This window comes from Nannobrachium achirus (assembly GCF_963921795.1).
Source record: "Nannobrachium achirus genome assembly, chromosome: 6".
Classification (NCBI taxonomy): domain Eukaryota; kingdom Metazoa; phylum Chordata; class Actinopteri; order Myctophiformes; family Myctophidae; genus Nannobrachium; species Nannobrachium achirus.
In genome coordinates this window covers 18,541,195-18,568,057 of record NC_137815.1, presented here as the reverse complement: position 1 = coordinate 18,568,057, position 26,863 = coordinate 18,541,195, and the positions used below count along the sequence as shown (strand labels likewise).

Sequence of the window (26,863 nt, the reverse complement as noted above, 5' to 3'; positions counted from 1 at the left end):
TAGGACACATTATTAACCTTCCTAAAAATCAAGTCTAGTGATTATTGTGGGCTCGCTGCAAAGGTGAGACCAGTATGTTATACCAAAACTTTATAGACCAAGTTTAAAAAAAATAAAAAATAAATAAAGAAATACCGACAGTACAAAGGCAGGGCCTTTAGCCAATGAGGAGCAGCGTTCTTGGTGCCATCATCACCAACAAGTGCGACCTGATATAAATAATATGTTTTGTAGGAACAATATTTCTAGTTATATATTGGAACAACACCCACATGAAATCGTTTGTAGTTTGTTCTCCCAAATCTTTATATAGAGGATCTGAGGGATTGAATGTGCAATGTTGGAGTGGCCGTTGGGTAGATCTTTGTGCCCATACATGGTGTTCCATGCAAGCCCAACACTGTTTCGTAGGAACAGTATTTCTAGTTAACCATACAATTACAAAATGTAGGCATTTAGCAGACGCTCTTAATCCAATCCAATTTACAATAAGCAAGGTAATACATCAATACTATAACACCAATACATCAAATGCATAGAAATAGTAATTGTGGGCTCGCTGAAAAGCGGCACATGAATGTTCTCCCAAATGTTTATATCCACAAGTTTCCGCGGGAGTTTACTGGAGACCCTCGGGACCAAACTTACGGGTTTAACAGCAGACATACAAGCTCACGTCGCGTCGCAGATGCAACCCGTTGTGAGCTTGTAAATCGGCGCCGGAAGCTCGGTACAGACGTCTGCGCAATGCACTATGGGGCGTTGGAAACTCGTGAATAGGAAGTTTATTCTCCTCAAAACTGTCCGACAGTACAAAGGCAGGGCCTTTAGCCAATGAGGGAGCAGCGTTCTTGGTGACATCACCACCAAGCGAGACCTGATATAAATAACAACAACACCCACATGAAATCTTTGGTCGTTTTTGAAATATTTAACTTCAAGCACCCGATGCATTTCCAATGGGAAATGAGTCTGGAGAGAGAGGAAGAGTGACCATTGTAGTCAGAGTGGTTGAACACAATTACATATTTCTTGTTGTTGTTATGATTGTTGTTTTCATTGTAGTCAGTGTGGTTTCCTACAGGGCAAGAACACTCCAGATTTATAATACAGATCGTCAGGGCACAGTATGCCATTTCATCAATGCCATATTTGATAAAAGATTCAGGAGATTTCACTTTTTCCTAATTGGCATGGTGTTACTGTCACAGTCTGACTGTGTCTGAGGTCCGAGGTCTTTGACTGAGGTCATAGTATGACCTCAGTCAACTATGATGTCAGTAATCTCCATATTTGGGCACAGTTCAGAATCAGAATTATCTCTATTGGCAATCTGTCTGGTAGAGCATGTTAATACAATATAACTTGTACAATCTGTATGTTAGAGTATGTTAATACAATATAACTTAGTGCTTGTGCTCGTCAGGGTGGGGGGGTCCCCATGCAGTTAAAATATGATCATTTTGGGTTTATCAATCAGAATAGAGTGATCAACGGTGTCAAATGCCTTCTGGAGGTCCAGCATGACCATGCCTTAATATTTGCCATTGTGAATCGCACAATAGATGAGGCATGTTTGTGTCTGTGGAATGGGACTCTCTGAAGCCAGATTGGAACTCATAAATCAACATTTTATCTTCAAGATATCTAGCCACCTGTTCGTAAACAATTTTTTACAATACCTTAGAGATGGAACAAATTATTGAAATTGGGCGGTAGTTGCCAGGGTCAAGTTTACTGCCTTTTTTGTGCAGGGGGGTTCTTTGGCTCCTTTGAAGTCCTGGAGGACGTAACCCTGCTTGATAGATAGATTAATAATGTGGGTAATGATTGGGGAAATGGAGGCGGCTGAGTTTATGAGAAATTTGGGTGGGATTTTGTCATGGCCAGCGGCTTTGTATTGCGGTAGGGTACGCAGTTTTTTAAACACTTCAACAGTTGTCACCGCGGCAAGTTGTCTTTGCGTACCCCAAGGTTCCTGTAGAATTTCAAGATGTGCTTAACACCAAACAGCCCAGATGGAGCGGGCAGTTTTTTTGGCCATGGAGGTGAAGTAGATGTTAAGAAGGGAGTTTTGATGGATATGTTGCTGGTTATGGATCTGAGTTTGGCGCCGCAGCCTAGTTGGGCTTTAAATAGCTTCCATAGGTCTCGTGGTTTGTGGATGTTTTTGTCGACTTTATCGTCCATGTAGTTTTTTTTTTGGCAGAATTGATGACATTAGGGATCTTGGACATGAGGACATTAGGTGTGAACATGATGTGAAATGTGACAGACGGACATGACCTGCAGGTTTTCATACTAAATGCGACCTATAGGGATGCAATAATGTGGAAGGTTCTAAAGAAAAACTACACAGGTGAGTTCTAACTTCTACAAGACATACTGTAGTTATAATGATAAACTCTATACAGACATAATATTAATGTGTAATAGTGTAACAGTCTAATAGTGTAATATAATAGTGTAATAGTCTAATAGTGTAATACATGTAAGTAATAGTGTAATAGTGAAATAAGTGTAATAGTGAAATAAGTGTAATAGGGCAATATTAAGTGTAATATTGTAATAGTCTGTGTGTGTTTAGTTTATTAGGAGTTAGCAGCCGTTTGTAAGTGGTTGTCAGCGTTGACTGCAGCAGCAGCAGCATAACATAACATAGGCTAACACATAACGCCTTTCTATTTTTTATTTTAAATCCAGTATAAATGCAACATCCGGGCAACGGAACAACATGATCCTCTGCACAGAAAGACGTGGAATGTGTTTTTTCTTTTTTCTTTTTTCCAGCCTCCGTAATGATGATGGAGGAGAAAGCAACACGATTGGTGGAGCAGCGCAGAGCAGCATAAATAAAAATCCTCAACCCCAACCCAACGGAGCTCTGATGTTGCCTGATGTCCACTCAATGACACCTCAGAACCGGACCGGGATCGAACCCAAAAGGACACGTTTATCCACCGAGCAGCTGGGGTAGGACATTATGAGACACTCACACACACATACACACATACACATATACACACAAACACATGCAGAGACACAGAGAGGCTCACGGCAATGCGAACCGCAAGAAACGGGGGGAAAAAGTACACACACACACACACACACACACACACACACACACACACACACACACACACACACACACACACACACACACACACACACACACACACACACACACACACACAATGCATGCGATCTCTAGAGTAAATATAATCAAGGATTCGTCCGTGATGTCACAGTCAATAGGCGTGGTGTAGAGGAAGTGCTTGAGACTGTTGGTCTGTGGATCTATTTGAATATTAAAGCTTTATTAACAGTTTGTAAATATAGTGGCACTGGTGGCATTATACTAGGATGCTAAAAGTGTGTGTGTGTTTGTTTGATTGATTGATTGATTGATTGATTGATTGATTGATTGATTGAAGAATTTATTAGAAGTTTGCAAAGGAAAAAGTACAGTTTCATGACAGTAGCCTACAGTTCACTGGTACAAGGTCAACTAAAAGGAGATCCTAGTAAGCTTTTCAGCTTATTTACACAGGAACCACTTTATGTATCTGAGTATCTCATGTAACATTGATTGACAGACGGATAGAACACAGTACTTAGCCTACTAGTCTTTGCCAGGATAACATCAATTACAAAAGCAGAAGAAAAGCTGTGTGTGTGTGTGTGTGTGTGTGTGTGTGTGTGTGTGTGTGTGTGTGTGTGTGTGTGTGGCGTGCGTGCGTGCGTGCGTGCGTGCGTGCGTGCGAGCGTGCGTGCGTGCGTGCGTGCGTATGTGTGATAAACTTTATTTCAGACACAAAAGCCCATAACACCATGTATACAAAAACAGAGAGATATACAGTAGATATACAGTAGCCTACCAGACTGTTTTCACTCAATTAAAAACAGTTTACAGTTTAGGCGTTTAGCAGACGCTCTTAATCCAGAGAGACTTACAATAAGCAGGTAATACATCAATACATCAACATTGATACATCAAATGCATAGAAATGTCAATCCAGACAAAAAGAACATAGGTAGAACGAGCACCTAATCATTAAAGAGCTTTATAAAAAAAACTTAAAAAGTAAAGAAAATGCTATCTAGCATTCATGTATGGTCATTGAGGATAAGGCAAGTGCTACTGTAAGTGCTATGGGCTTAGGTGGAGTCGGAAGAAGTGAGTCTTCAGACCACAGTGGAAGCTAGGGAGTGAGTCTGTAGTTCTAATGGAAGCTATAGGGAGGGAGTGAGTCTGTAGTTCTAATGGAAGCTAGGGAGTGAGTCTGTAGTTCTAATGGAAGCTAGGGAGTTAGTCTGTAGTTCTAATGGAAGCTAGAGAGTGCAGTCTGTAGTTCTAATGGAAGCTAGGGAGTGAGTCTGTAGTTCTAAGTGCGACAGGGAGTTTATTCCACAGTTTGGGGGCCAGGAGGGCAAATTGTCTAGGACGAGTGGATTTTGTCCTGGTGTTTTTAGTGAGGGATCTGTCAGCATCCCTGTGTTTGGCTGATCTGAGTGAACGAGTGGGATTGATCAGGTTTTGGAGGTATGGAGGTGCCATACCTCGTATCACTCTGTGTGATCTCTGTCAAGGCCATGATTAATATATTCTTTGAATGCACAAGTTTACACATACATCTATACATAAAATTCCTCAGTACAGCATGAAAGTGGCTACTAGTGTAACAATATAACTGAACCCAAAAATCGTTTTTATTTTGAAACGATCTACTATATCAATAAGCAAACAGCAAACTATCTTATTGTTTTTCAAGGCAGAAAATCGGCATCGAATCGTTTTGCAATGCAAATAATGGATTATATGGACTAAGTACTTGTGTCTTGTATTTAGCATTTTTAAGAAGAAAAATGTAAAAGCGGGGTCTAATTACGTTTCCATTCCAAAGCCCTAGTGGCTACTAGGCTGCATCACTGGTCACAAATATGTCACTTTTTTGTCACATGTTTGCATTGCCATAGTGTTTGTTTGATTGATTGATTGATTGATTTATTGATTGATTGATTGAAGTATATTGCATAGGAAAATGTACAGTTTCATGTTAGTATTTATTAGAAGTAGGCCTATTGCATAGGATAAGGTACAGTTTCGTGTTAGTATTTATTAGAAGTATTGCATAGGAAAAGGTACAGTTTCGTGTTATATTTATTAGAAGTATTGCATAGGATAAGGTACAGTTTCGTGTTAGTATTTATTAGAAGTATTGCATAGGATAAGGTACAGTTTCATATATCTTACAACACTGGCTCAGCACATGCAACTACAGGCTTACCCACATACACACACACTTCCGGGTTGTTCGTCACGTCACCGACTCATCCTATGCAGTGCTTCCTCTTTAGCCTTCGCGCAGCAGAAAAGGGGGCGGGGCCTCCCGGCTCGGGCTCGGCCAATGGGAGTCCGCGCAACCACAGAGCCAGCTGCTGCCGCGGCCCCGCCGGCCAATGGAAGCGTCCGTTGCGGGCCGGCGGCGGCCAATGGGAAGCGTCCTTGGTGCGTGGTGTCCGCGCACAGACGGCCCCGCCCCTCCCTGCCTGAGATGAATGTAAAAAAATAAAAACTTAAAACATTGTTAGAGAGAGAGAGAGAGAGAGAGAGAGAGAGCATAGCAACACATTAGGAGAGAGAGAGCACAGAGATGCCATCTTAGCGCAGAGACAGACACACAGCGGTGAGTCTTTATAGACTTTACTCTGCATGTGTGTGTGAGTGTGTGTGTGTGCGTGTGTTTCTCTCCGTGCGCGAGCCAGCCGCCGTGATGTGTGCGTGCGTGCGTGCGTGCGTGCACAAAGAGTCTCGCATCCACACACACATACTGTCCTTGCCCCCCCCCCTTTTTTTCTCCCTTTCTTTCTTCTAAACTGTCATGGCGTTTTTTGTGTATTTGTGTGTGTGTGTGTGTGTGTGTGTGTGTGTGTGTGTGTGTGTGTGTGTGTGTGTGTGTGTGTGTGTGTGTGTGTGTGTGTGTGTGTGTGTGTGTGTGTGTGTGTGTGTGTCCTTGGAAATAAAAAACGCAGCGAGAGGAAAAAAAACATCTTGTCTGTCTGTCTGTCTGTCTGTCTGTCTGTCTGAGTCAGATAGAATCATGAAGAAAATCCAAGAAAATCGCAGATCTGCAAGACCACCTTGTGTGGCGCGCGCCTCACAAGGTGGTCTTGCAGATCTGCAGTGTGTAGAGCAACACATCATCATAATGCATCACTGCAAAACTGCTAGCATAAACCTGATGCTAACCAGCTTTATACAACAACACACACTGTGTGTGTTGTGTGTGTGTGTGTGTGTGTGTGTGTGTGTGTGTACACACACACGTGTGTTTGTGTTTGTGTTTGTTTTCTGGTGTAACATAAACACAATTGTGTCTTTTTGTCTTATAGCAGTGGTTCTCAATCTGTGTCAGGACTCCCAGGGGGGGTCCCCAAATTATTATTTTGGGGCGTCCCCAGATGCTGTGCAACATTGTTTTCTCACTCAACAGTAAACAAACCAACATAGTTTAAGTGTATAGACTATAGAGGGTAACTACACATTTATAAAGTGACAATTTAAGGACTTTTTAATACCTCTAAAATGACAAATTAAACATTGGCCAAATTGTCAAATATTAGAGGCAGAAATTGTGAAAATAGCAGATCTACATGTTCGCAGCGCCTCGCAACACGAGGCGTTGTGAGCATGTTATGTAGATCTGCTATTTTCACAATAGAACCGTGTTATACAAAATGTAATGCCTCAAGTCTTAGTGCTCGTCAGGGTGGGGGGTCCCCAATTAAAATATGATTATTTGGGGGTTCGCTGCCTGAAAAGGTTGAGAACCACTGTGTTGAAGGGTGTAAGTGTAATCATCAGTATAGTTATTCATATAAATGAGGACTTGGATTATTGATAGGCGGTGGCAAGCGTTGTTGTTTTGGACAACTTGTGGCAGTGTTGCTATAATGTTAGGTGTGTGTGTGTGTGTGTGTGTGTGTGTGTGTGTGTGTGTGTGTGTGTGGGGGGGGGGGTCTTTGAAGCTAGTATCTATTTATTTACACAAATCCATCCATCCATCCATCATCAACCGCTTATCCGGAATCGGGTCGAGGGGGTAACAGTTCCAACTGAGACTTCCAGAGTTCCTTATCCTGAGCAACTTCCTCCACTCCCTCAGGGAGTATACCGAGGCGTTCCCAGGCCAGTTTGGAGATGTAATCCTTCCATCTGGTCTTTGGTCTGCCACGGGGTCTCCTCCCAGTGGCCAGTGGGACGTGCATCGAGGACCTTCCTAGGAAGGCGCTCGGGGGGCATCCGTACTAGATGCCCGAACAAGTGTAGGAGCAGCGGTTCTACTCCAAGTCTCTCTCGGGTGACTGAACTTCAGTTCTCACCCTATCTCTAAGGGAGATACCAGCCACCTGTCTGAGAAAGTTTAGGTTTAGGTTTTCCCTTTTGTAATTGATGTTATCCTATGCAAAGCACTGTGTTCTATCCGTCTGTCTGTCAATATTATATGAGATACATAAAGTACTGTGGTCTATCCGTCTGTCTGTCAATGTTATATGAGATACATAAAGTGGTTCCTGTGTAAATAAGGAACCACCCCCTGTGTAAATAAGGAACCCCCCCCTTTTTATATTAACCACTTGAACCCTAGCGTCCATATTCTGAGAACGCCTCGCAGAAAACACACATTGACATGAATCCAAAATACACTGATGATTGTGCTGTCAATTGATGAAACTATATGGTATCTGTGATAAGGTTGTGTAGGGGTCCCTGCTTCATCTCCCCCTCAACTAAGGGAGCTTAGTCTATTTACAAGTCTCGATTAGCAGCCGCCAGAAGGTGACTTTTCATACCAATTTTGAAGGATGTGAGGGATTTGCACTCCTTTAAGGCCTGCCATAGGGCGTTCCACATGTTGGTGGTAAAGTATAGCAGGAGAACGAATTTGAGCCTTTTATAGTGTCAAATCTAGGTTGAACATGATTAGTGGAGCTGTGAGGTCGGCGGAAAACATTTAGGGCGAGCGTGTTTTAAGGCGAGCTTTCCAGTTACCCTGGGAATATAATAGATCAGGGGTCTTCTACGTTTTCAGGCCAAGGACCCCTTAGTTGAGAGAGAGATGAAGCAGCACAACCTGTTCATAGATTCCATATATTTTAATCTTTTGACAGCACAATCATCAGTGTATTTTGGATTCATGTCAATTTGTGTTTTCATATATTTACCGGTAACCACTTGAACGGTCAATACTTAATAAACTTTCACTCTGTACGATACACAATCACACACTATTCTTTTTCATTTTGGTGTTTATGGTTATTTCTCAATTTACTTAACAATAACTAACAGTTTAGACCAGTGGTCCTCAATGTGGGGTCCAGGGACTCTCTGTGTTCCTTTTGGGAGGTCTAAATTTTACCCTTACAAGTAGCCTATGTAACTCAGTATACGAATGAAACCAAACGTGGTTTCATTTGTATTCTGCCAGAATTGATGGGAGTTACGGGTCCATTTGGTTTCATTTGTAGACTTTGATTGATTGACTGATTGATTGATTGAAGACTTTATTAGAAGTTTGCTTAGGAAAAGGTACAGTTTCATGACGGTACAGTTCACTGGTACAAGGTCTACTAAAAGGAGATCCTAGAAAAGACTACGCTTATTTCCACAGGAAACCATTTAAGTATCTCATAAACATTGAATGACAGACGAATAGAACACAGTACTATGCAGTAGATATAGTCAGTAAAAAAGAAAAAGAAAATGAAAGAACAAAATACAGTAAGTCAATACAAACAGTAAGTAGTGTGTGTGTGTGTGTGTGTGTGTGTGTGTGTGTGTGTGTGTGTGTGTGTGTGTGTGTGTGTGTGTGTGTGTGTGTGTGTGTGTGTGTGTGTGTGTGTGTGTGTGTGTGTGTGTGTGTGTGTGTCTGTCAAGAGTGGTTCCCCTGACATCACAAACCCATAGACCTGTGATGTAACATATCGACTACAGTAGAATATATCAGAGGACCTCTTCTGTCACGATTATGACATTTTACATGACGATTAATTGTCACTCAAATAATTGCGATTAAAGATTGTTTTTGTCGTTGACAATTACATTTCACATTAAAAGAGCATTCAGATTAGTTGTGCCACCGTGGAATGCCATGTGCTGGTCGCATAATTGACACATAACTTTTCTTTTTTTCCTATTATGACAATTATTGTAAAGACAACCTAGTAGGCACACAGACTACAGTGATGTTCTGAAGGCCTATCACATTCTGATCGTATATTTATATGATAATATATGAAGGCCTATCACATGATAATACATTTATATGATAATATATGAAGGCCTATCACATTCTGATAATACATTTATATGATAATATGAAGGCCTATTCTGATCATATATTTATATGATAATATATGAAGGCCTATGACATTCTGATCATGTATTTTAGAACTTTGATTGCCAACGTAACAAACCAAGCGTTGGAACCTACGAACGTTGGGTTACAGCCCCAAACGGGTGAGATGCCGTGGGCTCGGTTGGGCTCGGCGAGCCCAGACTTATTTAGCTGCACGCACGCGCGCCTCGCCGCCTCACATGCAAGCACGCGCACGTCACAAATTTAGAGGGGCACCACTTCTAAAATCCATATCACACCTCTGGCCCCAAAGCCTCGTTGGACCTGGGGCGACTCGTTTTAAAATACTCCTACCCTGGGGAGACTACCCAAGACTACGCAATCTGAATAATTGGTTTTAAATAGTCCTACGGTAGGACTATTTAAAAAGATTGGGTATCTGAATAATGTCCCAGCATGCACGGTCAGGACCTGGACCTGATTGGGGCCAGATCAAGTCAAACCATGACTAGTCAGATCTGGCCTAGAATATCACCTGATTTCAACCGACATAAGTCCTGCCCACGAAAACAGACGTCCTGGATTAATCAGAGAGGGTCCGATCGAGGCCAGATTAATCATACTGTAACTAGTCAGATATGGCCCAGAATATAACCTTACATGCTCATATTTCAACTAAGATTACAAACAATAACAATAATCCTATAGTCCATATGACGTCCTGGTAATGACGTCAAGATCATCTCCATATGGGCTGTTTTCTGGCCTAGTTCTGAACGTCACCGGAGTCACCGGAGGACGTTATCATAACGTCATCATGACGTCGCTTGGCTTGCAAGGTAGACCTCCTCGTACGACTTGTTGCATGCCGAAAATAGCTGATCCGCAAGCTCACAATGCGTCATATCCACAACACGTTGTGAGCTTGTAGATCAGCTATTTTCACCACTCAGAAACTTGCAGGATATGGGACGTTTAGTAACTGTGTGGTTCTATTTAGACTGTGCCAATACCTTTCAACTAAACTAGTTAATGTTTAGAACCATGAACCTTTAGTTCAACATTTAGAATTATGAACTATGAACTGAAGTAGTTAATTTTAAAATGAATTATGAACTGAAGTAGTTAATTTTAAAATGAATTATGAACTATGAACTGAAGTAGTTAATTTTAACCTTGAACTAGTTCTTGTAGAAAGTGAACTTTCTCAAACTGGTCACCGCTAGTACGCAAGCAGACATGATCTGTGCTTCTTTTGATGGTAAATGATTTGTCTTTGAACTGTACAGTCCTGGCGTTACTGATAACAGACAACATTCCCAAACGGACCATCCCATAGTTGGCATTGTTTTGGGAGGAGAAATGTCCATTAGAGCAGGGGTTCCCAAACTTTTTTGTTTCAGGGCAGTGAGGGCACCCCATGAATATTTTTTTAATCCGAGGCACCCCTACATTATAATTTTCACTCCCAGCACCTTATATTTATAGCATATCATCGTTATCGGGTGGAAATCTTGTATGTCCAAGAACATCGCGAGGCATTGTGTGCTTGTAGATCGGCTGTTTTCATTAGTTTTGTGCGACGGTCTTGTATGATGAAGCGGGGCTTTGCTTTACCAAAAGACGTACACATTTGAAACTTGGAGATACGAGGTTTCTGCCCGACAGTGACGATATTTTAGTGATTATGTTGCGAGGAAAACGTTGAGATAATGGCCATTTTGGTTAGAACTGACTGAAAATAACTTTGTACTTCAAGTTTAAAATGAGTTTAAAATGATACTAAATAAGTGACCAAATAAATTCCAAATATTATCAAATTATTTCGCGGCACCCCTGGACTGCCGCCACGGCACCCCAGGGTGCCCCGTCACCCACTTTGAAAACCCCTGCGTTAAGAAGAAAAGAAAAGAAAACATGGTCATTGAGGGTAGGCGAGTGCTATGGTAAGTGCTAGGGGCAAAGGTGTCTAAAGAGTTGAGTCTTCAGACCACAGTGGAAGCTAGGGAGTGAGTCTGTAGTTCCAATGGAAGCTAGGGAGTGAGTCTGTAGTTATAATGGAAGCTAGGACTATGGAGTGAGTGTGTAGTTCTAATGGACTGTAGTTCTAATGGAAGCTAGGGAGTGAGTCTGTAGTTCTAATGGAAGCGATGGAGTGAGTCTGTAGTTCTTAGTGCGACAGGGTGTTTATTCCACAGTTTGAGAGTCTAAGCCGTGTGGATCGTTGTCCTGGGGTTTTTATCGAGGGTTCTGTCAGCATCCCTGTGTTGGCTGATCTGAGTGAACGGATGGGGTTGTAGGGGTTGATCAGGCTTTGGAGGTATGGAGGAGCCGTACCGATATGCCTCTGTCACTTTGCAGAAATCAGAGAGTGAGATAATTATGTGATGAGTGGTGCCTATTTCTTTTCTACCCAGAAACTGGAAGTACACAGAATTAGCTACAGAAATCTGCTGAGCTGGTCGAGTCATCACTGTGATGTCAGAACGGGTCAGCCATATCCATATATGGAGTCCGTGAGGAGATCCAGGCGTTGATCCAGTCGTCTCCATGTATGGATATCCAGGGTTTGATGAGGTCAGTGTCTTGATCATATATGGGCATTGCCAAATATGGGCATTTCCCAGATATGCACTTAATATTGATGACATTGGGACAGGGATCTCCATATATGGGCATACAAGGGACAAGGACAGTGGGGTCAGTTCAGCAAAAGCTAGGGTATGGCAAAGATGGGAGTCCTCGTGGAAAATAGGCATTGCATTTTGGATAACACAGTTCTATTGTGAAAATAGCAGATCTACATGCTCAACGCCTCGCAGCGCGAGGCGTTGTGAGCATGTAGATCGGCTATTTTCACAATGTCTGAAAAAAATCAACGACTTTTGTCAGTTTTTTACACAGGTTTCTACGGTTTCTTGGGCTGGATATGGCAGCGAGTCCTGCAGCGGGTCGGGGACCCGTGGGTACCCGACGGGTACCGGTGTTTGAGGGGCGGAGACGGGCGGAATATATACTATTATAAATTTGCGGGGACGGGCGGTGTGCGACTAAACACGGGCGGGTGACATTTTCCTGTGAAAATCAGACAACTGTTTCTGCCTAAAACAACGTCACAGGAGTGCACACAGTGAGCAGCAGGACAGAACCACGGCATGCAGTCACACACTTGGAGCCGGCTGGAGCGCATATACAGTCATCACAGTGAGGCTGCAAGGAAGGGTCGGGTGACTTGCCTACAATCGTGTCCAACTTTCACAACCACATCCATTGCTGCGCAGCCTGCGCTCAGAAAGGTGCTTGATTGTATAATATCCACGTGATTCCACGACTATAATGAGTTTCGGATCCCTGTTTTATTATCGTCAACTGGGTCCGGTCCGGTTTGGTTTAGATTACCTCGGGGCTCGGGCTGTTTATCATCATAACAGTATCCTAAACAGTGATGAGCGAACCAAGACAGACAGACAACGCTAGTGGAGTTCCCTCTTTCAGAGGTGAAAAGCTGGATATATGCTTCGCCGTATGACGGTGCGTGTCGAGCATAGCAGACATTCAAGCTCACAAAGCTGCAAGTTCCGACATGTTGTGAGCTTGTAGCTCCGATATTTTCAATGCGCGACACCATCGTATGACAAATACAACTGCATACAGCAGCGGAGGCAGAACACTTCAGCAACAACAAGCTGTCGTGACAGTGTCAGATCATGATACAATTTTAAATGATTATGTGCGTGCAGGGATGATCAACTATGGAGTGAAAATAGAGTGGGATGCCATAGAACGCACGCACGGCTGTAGCTAGCCTACTTTAATGCATGTAATCAGTAATCACGGGTAACGGGGCGGGCGACGGGTCCTTTTTTTGACGGGCGGGGCGGATCTGGTTTTGATTTTTATCCACAAGTTTCCACGGGAGTTTACTGGAGACTATCGGGACCAAACTTCCGGGTTTAACAGCAGACATACAAGCTCACGTCGCGTCGCAGATGCAACCCGTTGTGAGCTTGTAAATCGGCGCCGGAAGCTCGGTACAGACGTCTGCGCAATGCACTATGGGGCGTTGGAAACTCGTGGATATAAATCACGGGTAGCGGGCGGTCCACGGATCTGATTAATGACGGGCCGGGCGGGCGCGGGTTGTCAAAATTGGACCTGTGCAGGACTCTGTGGCAGCCTGGAGTGTTTTTTCAAGTGCAGCTAAACTTAGCATGTTAGTAAACGTGCCACAATTAACAATAGTGAATTGCACCTGTGCAGCTGACCTGCGGAACCTGGTAATATACCATTTTGTCAAGATGGGGAGAATACAAGTGTGGAGAATATAATTATAATACCGTGTTAAAGTGACCATTATGTAAAATTTTGCATTTGTACTATTTTACTGTAATTTAACAACATAATAACCAGCGCAGATAGACAAAGAGACATTCATGGATTTATATTTAAAAGTAACTGGACCCAGGGTATGGCAGGTGCATACCCCTGCCATACCCAATTGACGCCCCATGGACAAGGACATACAGATGTGCTGTTTCAACTCTTCAGTATTTACTACACTTTTACAGAAAGTTCCTGCAAATGCATTTTATCCACAGGTTTACTTTTCAGTTTTTGCTTTCTAATTGTTATGGAGAATGGAGCGTATTTTAGCACAAACTCACAAATATCAAGAAACCACTCCATTCCCATTGAAAAGCACAATCCACCTTCATAGATAGATGTACACTTTGAAGTCATAGGTCATACAAGTAGCAAAATAGCTGATCTACAAGCTCAATGTTCTGTCAATCCACTGGAAATCTACCGTTTTACCAATGGCATGTGAAGTTTTTAAATGGCACACTTGTAATTAATCTGCAAGTGTGACTCGTGTCGTGTCAACCACACTGGTTAGACTGACACAATATGTCCATATATGGGCATTTCCAGATATGGCTTAATATTGATGGGCATAAAAGGGATTCTCTTGGTGTGGTAAACTGTGACTATTTGTATATCCCCTGACGGACCCTCACTCTGGGCTTCTGTGACTTCCGTACTTGGCTTTGTATTTAATAATAATAATAATAATAATAATAACTAGAAATACTGTTCCTACGAAACAGTGTGGGCTTGCATGTAACACCATGTATGGGCACAAAGATAGTACTGATAATACTGTTGAGAACTTGACTGATAGATTTCTTAGGTCATTTTGAGGAGAACTTGATCGATAATAATCTCTCCTCTCCTCTCCTCTCCTCTCCTCTCCTCTCCTCTCCTCTCCTCTCCTCTCCTCTCCTCTCCTCTCAGGATGCAGTGAAGGATAGAAGATGAAAATACACAAGAAGGACAAGCAGCAGGTCTGTAACACACACACGCACACACACGCACACACACACGCACACACACACACACACACACACACACACACACACACACACACACACACACACACACACACACAAATATAACTAGAATTACTGTTACTGTTTCTTTTATTTTATATATACTGTATATATATATGCCCACGATTTCATCTGGGTGTTGTAGTTATTTATATCAGGTCGCACTTGTTCAAATCAAATCAAATCAAATCAAATCAAATCAAATCAAATGTTCAAATGTTAATGCGTTCCTCTGACCTGCACTGTCAAAAGGCGCTTGGTTAGACTACCAACACTGACACCCAGGTGTGGAATACCTTGACTACCTCCCTTAAAACATGTAGCTCGCTGGCATCCTTCAAAACTGCCCTGAAAACTCACCTCTCAGGAGGCCAGAGAAGGAGGTAGTTATCACTTCTCCCATAGACAGGCTCCCACTTCTCCCATGAGCCTTACCTTAGCCCCACCCCCTTGTTTCCCCGATCCTGTACATATAGTGTGTTTATAACTGCGATATTATTGAATGTTTTCTTTGCTTGCTATTTATTATGTCCATGAATTAAATACAGTGGGCTTTCAATGTAAAAAAGACCGTAAAGGGTCTTATTTGGGATGTTCCTTTTAGGCAGGTGTTTAACTTACTGAGGTTAGGGTTAGGTTTAGGTGTTTCTCCGTCCCACAGACTTTCGTCACCTCCACGCAGCCAATCACAAGCTTCCGCTGCCTTAACCCAGTTGTCTTTTTGAAACACTCGGACTGAACAACCTGCAAAAAACACTCTCCCTTATACAAACGGTAAAGCATTACCATGGCGACGGTTTGTTTAGGTCGTCCTCCTGTTTCCATGTCAACCAACATGTAATATGGTAATTTCCACAGCCTGGTTCCCATTCATTTAAAGGGGGTTACATGACCAACATTCCCTAAGGCACACATTGGCTGCGTCCGAAATCCACCCTATTCTCTAATGTAGTGTACTAAAATGGGGCTCCGCCATTTTGAACTAGTGTCTGAATGTATAGTGAGCATTTCTGTACCCTAATATAGTGTACTGAAGTATCCCACAATGCATTTGGATTTGTAGTGTGCATTCGATGGTCACTATTCAAGCCCTACCGCCCCACAATGCACAGAGGCAACGAAACGACCGCAGCTAGCCGTAGCCACCTGTTGCTAAGCAAACGCAACAGAGCCGTCCGTAGCAGAACCACCGGCTAAAGAAAACAACTCCTACAAATGTCCACAGTTTATGAAGAGAATATACGAGAATAGACGCTGGAGGGTTGTTTTTCAATCTTTCTCTTTTCTTCCCAACCTTCCACAGCTGATAATAATAATCATGATAAATAATATGTTATAATTAAATTAGCAAGAATAACCTATTTTATCACAAACATGGGTGTATGTCTGCATGTGAGACAAATGAATGTGGCACAAACATTATTCATTCATTCACCAATGAACGAATACAAATTTAAAAAATATAATAAAAACATAATTATATAGGCCTATTTCTCATAATAACACCGCAACATTTTGGTATGTTATTTACAATCCACAAGCATTGGGGAGTTGATGTACAAGCTCACAACGCGTCGCTTCGCCCCCTGTTGAGAGCTTGTAGATCGTCTATTTATTGCTCCAAAAGCCAGTGCAATGAGCGTTTTAACTGTGCGACAGCGATGACGCAACCAGATGACGACGGAGTAGTGTCCGAAATGCGCTGATTTGTTCACTACTGTAGTACACTACATCTGGATCCCTCATTTAGGGTTAGGGAGTAGGGAACGTGTTCCGCATTTCGGACACAGCCCTTGTTTTCCCAGCTGGTTGGGACCTCCTCCTTCTGACAGCTCCCAATATTAACCCTTTCACAACTATGTCACTGTTCTATTGACACAAAGTAGAGCCCGTTCTGTTACCTTTCCTGAAGTGGTTTAGTAGTGTTATTCTATGTCTCTCTCTCTCTCTCTCTCTCCATCTCTCTCTCTCCATGTCTGTCTGTCTCTCTCTCTCTCTCTCTCTCTCTCTCTCTCTCTCTCTCTCTCTCTCTCTCCTTCTCTCTCTCTCTCTATCCTCTCTCTCTCTCTCTCTCTCTCTCCTTTCTCTCTCCATCTCTCTCTCTCTCTCTCTCTCTCTCCAGATGCTAGTAGTGAAACCCTCCACTGGCTCCTCCTCCTGTACGGACCAGGCCCCGCCCCCCTCGTTACCCAGCATCCCGCGGGGCTCCGGGCCTACATTACCCAGCATCCCCCGGGGCCAGCTGGTCGCCACCAGGCCCAACAACAAGGACCTCAGGCTCCGCCTCCTCACCGCGCCGACAGCCAATCACATGGCGGTGGCCACAGTAAGCCCCGCCTCCCTGAGCGAGGAGGAGGGTGGAGGGGGCGGGGCCAGAGGGGGCGGGGCCAGGGTGAAGAAGAAACGGAAGAAAAAAGACAAGCGTGAAAGAGGTAAGCCCCGCCCCCTCTGGTTCATGATTATTTCTGACATGCTGTTTTTACCAATCATTAAAACGTGTATTAAAATGTTAAAACTAAAACTCCACTCCAGTGAGCCATGGCAGGATTTATTTTCTCTCTGTGTTTTGTTGCATTTGGACTTAGATAGATAATATACCTAGATTCCTGTAGGTGTTAATCGTCGCTTCTTTTGGAACGCAACAACCACAGTGGTAAATGTTGGTAAACATTGGAACGATACACAGTGGAAAGTAATGTGGTGATAAAACCACCCTGGACGATGATGCGTACGTCCAGAGGCCAATGAACTCACTTTTCTGGGCCTAATTATTCTAAAAACCACAGATTGCAGAAAAAAAAAAGAAAACACTGAATGTTGAAAGTTCATTTTTTGTGTGTAATTGAGGTCAGGAAACATGAAAAAAAGCCTAAAAATTCAAATGTAAATTTGATGTCATATGACCTTTAAGTTAACTATTGAAAAATAGCAGATCTACAAGCTCACAGTGCGGCACAGAGTACCGTGCTGCGAGCTTGTAGAGCTTGTAGATCTTGTAGATCTACTATTTTTGAAAAGTCGTGGAAATGTGTGCAAATCTTTGAATATACAGGATGTATTTTTTTAAGCTAACATTTGTAACTCAGATTTTACGTCCCTGGAACTAAATATTTTGAGATGGGGGTCCGTGGCCAAAAAAATTAATCGGGTCAAATATTCAAAGACTTAAACCCTTTTTTGTATCCTGGGATTTTTGAGGAATTTGCATGAAACATTCTACAAACATTATCTAATGTTCCTGTTAATATAATTTATTAGACTGTAAAAATGCGCACACGTCTACACGGACAAGCTGTGACGTTTCTCATAGTAAACTGCCTCGCAATAATATAATATAACATAGTATTTATTATAATATAATATAATATAATATAATATAATATCGCTATATCAGAAAGACAAATATGGGTACATTCTCCTTCTACAACACTGCCACCCAGGTGTGGAACTCCTTGACTACCTCCCTTAAAACATGTAGCTCGCTGGCATCCTTCAAAACTGCCCTGAAAACTCACCTTTCAGGAGGCCAGAGAAGGAGGTAGTTATCACTTCTCCCATAGACAGGCCAGAAGTGAGCACCCCCCCTTACCTTAGCCCCACCCCCTTGTTTCCCCAATCCAGTACAACTGCTGATTTGTGATAGCCTGATTTCAGACTCAGCTCACGCTTTAGTCTGAAACTGTGCCCTATTCTGAGCGATTTACGGGGGAGGGACTTTTTTGTGAGCGTGCACGCGCGCGAGTGATCGCGACGAACAGTGAACGCGACACACGGTCGCGGTGTGTGTGTGATTATGTGTGTGTCTGTCTATGCCAGTGACTGCTTCCACACAGAACTGCGACCAGAAACATCTAATCAACATTAACAGCTTGGTGAAATCAGCGTGCGCGTGTGTATGCCTGCCTCAGCCTGCCTGTTGTGTGTGAACTTTGTTTGAATCGTTTCAACTGCTGCGCGGATTGGATATTCGTTAATAGACCCCCACCCCCTGCGCTCATTGGATCAGACGCAGTTTTTGGCTGCTAAACTGCCGATTCATGTACTCAGCTCCAGACCAGAGAAACAGTCCACTCTGAGAGTGGGCGGGGTCTATGGTCTGGAAGCAGGCTAGATTTTTGAATGTTTTCTTTGCTTGCCATTCGTTATGTCCATGAATTGAATACCAACGACTTCCAACATAAAAAAGACCGTAAAAGGACTTATTTGGGATGTTCCTTTTAGGCAGGGTGTTTAACTGTACTTTGCACCGTTGCATTGTTTATTGTATTGACTATACTTGTACTGTTCTCCATTTTTGTCTGATAAAATATTATTCAATCAATAAATAATATCACTCCAGGAGGAGGAGAGGAGGCGGAGACCAGCAAACCAAAGAAACGCCGGGAGGACAGAGGAGACAAGGACAGAGGAGACAAGGAGGCGAGGAAGAGTCCTAAGGAGCACAGGGAGAGGAAGGAGGTAAGGGTGGGCCATAATATGGTGATAAATATTGGAATTTTGTCATTTTAGGGGCAAGGCCACACTTTTTGAGGGCACAAAGGTCAAATGCCAGGGCAGGAAGGCCATCAAATAAAACTAGATTTTAGTCCATTGAAAGAATTTGTTGAATGTAAGGGTTAGGCATGATAATCTAATCTGCAGTGAAATAGATAAATGATGGTATTTACAATCTGATCCATGCTCAGCCTTGCACCAATCAAAGTCACTGGATTGGTTTAAAGATGGGGACTCGGGGGAGTTAAGATTTCAGAATCTCAACAAAAGACACTGGTGTCTACATGACAAGAAAGAGACACTGGTGTCTACTGTCTACATATTGACCAGTCAGATTCAGAGGAGAAAGTGGTACAGTCAGCTGGGGCATTAAGGCCACTGTGGCCTCAGGTCATGCCATTCTCACAAGGCCAAACTGAGGGGCAACGACGGCATGGCCTTCATGAAATTCCTGACCTGGGAGACAATACGATGTCTCCACGATATGCCTCAGAGATATCTTTTATATTGTGATACAATGAGGGAGCCTGTTGAATTGTTAATACAGAGATTCATTGCAGAATGCATTTAAACCTGCATTTTGGTCTAAACCAGTAGTTCTCAAACGTTAAAATGTCAAGGTCTCCCCTTAACTCTGATAGTATACAAATGAAACCAAATGGACTTGTAAGGGTCCATTTGGTTTCATTTGTATACTGCCAGAGTTACATACTTTTAAGGGTCAATTTAGACCTCCCAAAAGGAACCCAGAGAGTCCCTGGACCCCACTTTGAGGACCACTGGTCTAAATGGTCTGTTACTCCTTTTTTCTTTTAGTTTTTGTTACCTTGTACTGTTGGTGGTTGTACTGTTAAGTAACTTGAAAAACAACCATAAAAACAACATGAAAAAGAATGGTGATAAGATGGTGTATGGTGATACAGCTTGGAAGAATATGGTGATATTGTATTTTTCCACCCCCCCTCCCTCCCCTCCCCAGAAGGAGGAGCCTGTGAAAACCCCCGCTAAACGAGGCAGGAAACCCAAAATCAAGGTCCTGCCCCCTCTGCCGCCCACTCATGGTACGTACACCTTGTGTGTTTTCAACCTGTGGGTCGGGACCCCCAGGGTGGTCCCCAAATTATTTTTTTTGGGGGGGGGGGGGGGCTCCAGATGATAAACTTAATGTGTAACAGTGTTTTCTCACTCAACAGTAAACAAATCAACATAACGTTTAAATGTATAGAGGGTATCTGCACGTTTCTGAAGTGACAATTTAAGGACTTTTTCGATACCTCTAAAATGACAAATTAAACATTTGTCATTTTAATATGAGTATTTTTGGGGTCTCAGCCTGAAAAGGTTGAGAACCACTGTTCTAAAGTAGCCAATCCTTTTAACATTTTGTCTGCCACCATAGACTGTCGTTTTATTTTGAAGAGCCCCGAAAGCCACGTGCGTGTGCATATTGTGTAATCTGACGATTACAGGAAGTGGGTCAGTTTGTTTACAACCGGTTGCGAAACTAAAGTCCTAACCGGGCCGACCTTCACGGAACAGTGTTGCCGTGAAAAAAAGAACGGTTTTCGGGCTTCTCAGCGTTTTCTTTTTCTTTTTTTCTTTTTACAGCATAGAATAGGAGTCAATGGAGAATAGACGCTCTGTTTTGCTTCCGTGCGTGTTGCTTCATGACGTATGCACCAGCACCCACAGCAAGTGTCTGTTTACCTGGCTACCATGGGCTCTGTTTTGCTTCCGTGCGTGTTGCTTCATGACGTATGCACCAGCACCCACAGCAAGTGTCTGTTTACCTGGCTACCATGGCACTCGGTGCCGCGCTGTGAGCTTGTAGATTTTTCAATAGTTAAAACGTTAAATAATTCTAGGCCTAAATGGGTTAATGCTTGTGTTGCGTCCCCAGTGGCCTCGGCGCGCCCCCCGCCCCTCAACGCAGCCCCCAGCAGAGCAGCAGGACACAACCAGAAGTTCCAGAACCCAGCGGCACCGGCCAGGACCCTCAACCAGGCCAGGACCCTCAACCAGGCCAGGACCCTCAACCACAACCAGATGGTTGGCAAGACCCCGGCTCCCTCTGTACCCCGACAGAGGGGCCGCAAACCCAGGTAAACCCTAGCCTCGCTTAGCCAGGCTTACTCATCATGGAAGAGAAAAGCCTGGTTACAATATGAGACAGAGAGTGCGACTTCCGCCGTGAGAATTTTCCCGGATGTTGTTTTTTTTTTACAGTGTGTTGTTCCCGCTAACGCATTCCCCTCTGGGGGACAAAGACTGTTCTACTGTGTCCATTGGTCGGTGCAAGGAAAGTTACATTTGGGTCCAGTTAAATAAGGCTACAGTAGTCCTAGGTTAGGAAGGTAGTCCTTGTCAAGCTACCGTTGGCGACACCCATTCAAGGGCAACAAAGCTTCATTTCCACAGCATAGAAACCAATGGCTTCCCACCGTCCATGTTTTTTACAGTCTATGATATTAACTCACATATGGACTCCGTTTCCCAGAGATCCCGGCGCTGCTCCAGTGGAGAAGAAGAAGAAAGGGAAGAGGCGGACTCAGGAGGGGGAGGGGCCAGAGAGTGACCACGCCCCCTCACCGTCCCTGGATGATGATGTCATCAGCCAAGACCCCCTAATAGACCCCCTGGACAGCACTGTAAGAGTGTGTGTGTGTGTGTGTGTGTGTGTGTGTGTGTGTGTGTGTGTGTGTGTGTGTGTGTGTGTGTGTGTGTGTGTGTGTGTGTGTGTAGAGGAGAGTCCTCCTTATAGAGGAGGACTCTCTCTCTCTCTCTGTACTAACCCTATGTCTCTCTATCCTTATAGAGGCGGTCAGGCAGACAGGTGAAGAGGAGGAAGTACAACGAGGATCTGGACTTTAAGGTCGTCGACGACGACGGAGAAACCATCGCTGTGCTGGGAACCACGCGCATCCCCGCGCTCAGCGCTACCGCCCTCGCATGGCAGTCTGAGGTATTACTATTATTATTATTATTATTATTACTGGGAACCACTCGCATCCCCGCGCTCAGCGCTACCGCCCTCGCATGGCAGTCTGAGGTATTTATTATTATTATTATATTATTATTACTGGGAACCACTCGCATCCCCGCGCTCAACGCTACCGCCCTTGCCTGGCAGGCTAAGGTATTACTATTAGTATTATTATTGGCACCAGTCATGTTTTTTTTCCCGTTTTTTCCAGGTATTTTTTCCAGTAAATTTTCCCGTTTCTACGGTTTCTTGAGCTGGATATGGCAGCCTGGAATGGTTGTTCAAGTGCAGCTAAACTTGGCATGTTAGTAAACGTGCCACAATTAACAATAATGAATTGCACCTGTGAAGCTGACCTGCGGAACCTGGGAATATACCATTTTGTCAAGTGACCATTTTGTTAAAGTTTACTGTAATTTAACAACATAATAACCAGAACAGATAGAAAAGAGACATTCATGGATTTATTTTATATTTAAAACTTTTATTTTCCCCTCTGGACCCAGGGTATGGCAGCTGCATACCCCTGCCATACCCAATTGACGCCCCGGGATCTTTGCCTCCTCTGCGTTATTTCCACCTTATTCAGAGATACAGATGTTTTTTATGTTACAGCATAGAATAGGAGTCAATGGAGAATGGACGCTCTGTGATGCTGGCGGCCGAGTTGCATGATGGGATATGTAGTGTTTTTGTTCACCAGCCGCCACAGCAGGTTCTGCTTACCTGGTAACCATGGTAACCAGGTGAATTGGCTCCCATTCCCCTTTGATCATAAGAAGTCTGGGGACGTCTTAAGGAGAAAGAAAAGGCACCCGTTGTGTTAACTATTAAACCAATCGCTCCTGTTTGAAGCTGTGGTTGGGTAGGATTAACTGTAATGAGAAAAAACAAACAAGTAAGCTCTCTCTCTCTCTCTCTCTCTCTCACTCTCTCTCTCTCTCTCTCTCTCCTCCCCCCTCTCTCTCTCTCTCTCTCTCTCTCTCTCTCTCTCTCTCTCTCTCTCAGGAACCACCAGAAGATGAGGCCAACATCATAGAGAAGATTCTTTCTGTCCGAACCGCAAAGAAAAAGGTTTGAGCTTTGACCTCATGTAACCTTTGACCTCATGTAACCTACACAGAACCTAGCTTTTACCTACAAATTACAGTTAGGCATTTAGCAGACGCTCTTAGGAAAAGGAAAGATAGCTGGCAGTGTTTAGTGGTAATTCATTAATTGGTAATGGCCAATTAAACATTTTATTTGTCAATGTCCTAATGGAGACCACACACACACACACACACACACACACACACACACACACACACACACACACACACACACACACACACACACACACAAAACACACGCACACACACACTCACACAAAAACACACACACACACACACACACACACACACACACACACACACACACACACACACACACACACACACACACACAACACACACAATTCAGTGAAGATTACATTAACTAACCCTGTTTTATTTCCTTTTCTCTGTCTGTCTGTCTGTCTGTCTGTCTGTCTGTCTGTCTGTCTGTCTGTCTGTCTGTCTGTCCAGACTTCAGAGGACCAAGAAGAGGACACAGAGGAGTTTTATGTCAAGTACAGGAATTTGTGAGTTTTGTCAAATTAACCAATATTAACGTTTTCGGGGAAGGTAGGGTGTAAATCGGAGTAAAGCAGGCTCTTGGGCCAATTAGGGCCTGGGATTGATGACATCAGAAATCTCCATATATGGGCATAAAAGGGATTTTGTTTCTAGGAATGCCCATATATGGACTTTTTATTTTATTTTATCCTTTATTAATAATAATATGTGTATCCATATACATACAATATATTTCATGCCCATACATGGAGATCCCTATATGAACCAGCCACACAGATATGAGCCATGGCTTGGCCATCTGGCCAGTGATATATATCAATGACATCATATACGATTGACATACATAACTCATCACACGTGTGTGTGTGTGTGTGTGTGTGTGTGTGTGTGTGTGTGTGTGTGTGTGTGTGTGTGTGTGTGTGTGTGTGTGTGTGTGTAGGGTTGGGGGCGGTAACCGCCGTACCGCGGTAAACCGAGGCCTACCGCGGTGTCATGGTCCTTACCGCGGTCAAAAAAGACAAAAATGTGTCCCAGCACCCCCAGCAGCTAGTCATCTCGGGGACTGTCATTATTCCCTGTAGCCAAAATGATTTTTTTTTTTTTTTTTTGGCTCTTTTTTTTTATGCCACAACAGCATCTCATAATATCTAGGCTACATTTCACTTAAACGCCAGAGCTTAACTCTGCATGTAAATAAGACTTTTTTTAATTAATGTGAGAGATCGGTACATAATTCTGTTAGTCCTCCCAGTTTATATTAGCTAAAATGCTAACTAGCCAGCCTTTGTTAGCCGTTTGTAGCCAAATGCGGTAATATCGGGACTCCATTACTTAGCGACGCAACCCACAGTATTTATCCCATTAATTTAATGCCACGTGTGTTCCAAATGAACAATTATTAACCACGTAATGTATGATTTTGTGTATTATTATTTATTATTCTTCCGCCGTTCTTCCGCTGTTTCTTCTTCTACGCTGGTGAAATGATCCGTTCCTGCCTGGAGGCGTCTGTGACGTATGCGTTTGTCTTCTGTGAAGCTCCGGTGCGGAAGCTTCCTTTGTCACTGAGTTAGCTTAACATTGAATAGATCAGTGTCGTCCTAAACTATCTAATTCTAACGTTCAGGGTGTTTGTTTTTTTGGACAATAAATTGACAGCCAAGAAAACATGGATGGAATGCAATCGTTCACTCGCCGTCGGAAAGTTGACTTTAGAGTAGACTATTCTGGTTGACTGGCTATGAGTGGCTAACGGCTAACGCTAGCTAGCGTTAGCTAGCGCTAGCTGCAGCGCTAGCTGCAGGCTATAAACAAATAAAACGTGACCCAACTCTATTGTTGCTCTCTTCTACAAGCTCACAACGCGAGGCGGTTAAGCCTGTAGATTGTGTTTTATTATCAGGTCAAATAATCCTTCTGATTGAAGTTACACAAACACTGATTATGCTACATTTAGCACAGTTAGCCCTGTTGCACACGTAATACATTCACTTCAACCTCGTGTTGAGCAGTTAATCCTATTTGCTACGTACGTCTACAAAAACCTTCATATTTCAAAGATAACGTGCTTACTGAAGTCTCACAGATGTCACAGTATGGTACGCTCAAGCAGAATTACCCGTATCTTTCGTATTGTTTAATAAACTGCATTTTAATCCGATCAGATGCCATTTTCTGTTGTTTTTCAGCCATGCGACCCCATCGGTTGCGAGGTGTACTGCACTTAGATACATTAATACCTTTTTAAGGAAACGACGACCGATCGGATTAAAATGCTCCTCATTAAATAATACGATCATTACGGGACATTCTGCTGGAGCGTACCCTATGGTGACATCTGTGAGCCTCCACTAAGCAATTTATCTTTGTAATCTGACCGTTTGTGTAGACGTATGTAGCAAATTGGTTAAACTGCTTCACGGTTGGCGCACTGTAGCGTCTTTACATTTAGCCCAATAATGCTTGAGATGCTGTTGTGGCATTATCTTTTTAGAGAGCAATAACTAAAGTTTAAAACATACATAAACCACTTTAGCCCTATGTTATACCAAGGCTATTTGAAAATAGACGATCTACAAGCTCACAACGCATTGCGGTGCGACGCGTTGTGAGCTTGTAGATCTGCTATTTTCAAACATTTTGTACTTTTACTTTTGGTACTTTAAGTATATTTGGATACCAATACTTTTGTACTTTTACTCAAGTACATTTTTTATTCTGGACTTTTACTTGTAACAGAGTGATTCTACATTGCAGAATTGATACTTTACTTTATTATAAAATGTTGGTACTTTTTCCACCACTGTGTAAACGTTTGTGTTCTCATGCCAATAAAGCTTCTTTGAATTGAAGATTGAATTGAAGATTGCTCCCCATGTGGCGGAGTCAGGTCATTGCAGGTTAGAAATTTATTTAAAACTTGAATATCTCAAAAGTCCTATTTCAGCATGGCATCATTCTATAAGCCATATCTTCAAAACTGTTGGGTCAATCTCCACAACCAATATATCATTTTGTAGCTATGATCCCCAGCTTTCAAATGAAATGAAAAAATGAAAATGAAAAAAATTGCAATGACTGGCTCCTGGGGAGATTGGGACACAAATAGTATATTTTTTTATTGAAAACAAGCGAGTTTTAAAACAGGGGAGAAGCGAGGACCGCATGCGCTCCATGCCGCTCTGCTCTGGGCCGTATACCACAGTTTGGAAGCCACATACAGTGTACGTCACTCGTGACTGTTCGAGTGGCCACTGGCTGCTGCCCTGCAGCAGCAGCGTCGTAGGGGAGTACGGAACAGAGTAAACTTTCTCTGTAATCCACGACACAAGTATGTTAATACATACCTTGTGTTGTGGCTGTTTCTTTTTTTATTCATACGGATTACGAGCGGAGCGCGGGCCGCGTGGACTAAAACGGACGAGAATGAAACTATTTTACTTTTTCAACCGCGACGCGCGATGAGCCCCGTCGGCGATTTTATAACCTTTTCTGTCAAGTCTTGTAACTAAAACCTGTATC

The 26,863-nt window shown here is 43.2% G+C and overlaps 1 protein-coding gene across 1 annotated transcript in view; it reads left to right on the top strand.

Annotated features, from left to right (window-relative positions):
* Positions 1-5,607: 5,607 nt before the first annotated feature.
* chd6 (chromodomain helicase DNA binding protein 6) overlaps positions 5,608-26,863 on the top strand; it is a gene marked incomplete at its 3' end in the record, with an annotated part of 85,219 nt that continues 63,963 nt past the window's right edge. The window contains 10 exon segments of the mRNA XM_080727999.1: positions 5,608-5,687; positions 14,655-14,704; positions 16,872-17,181; positions 19,089-19,207; positions 20,223-20,304; positions 21,144-21,345; positions 21,741-21,891; positions 22,059-22,205; positions 23,235-23,300; positions 23,792-23,847. Of these exon segments, the coding sequence (XP_080584125.1) occupies positions 14,675-14,704; positions 16,872-17,181; positions 19,089-19,207; positions 20,223-20,304; positions 21,144-21,345; positions 21,741-21,891; positions 22,059-22,205; positions 23,235-23,300; positions 23,792-23,847 (1,163 nt within the window). The 5' untranslated portion in view covers positions 5,608-5,687; positions 14,655-14,674.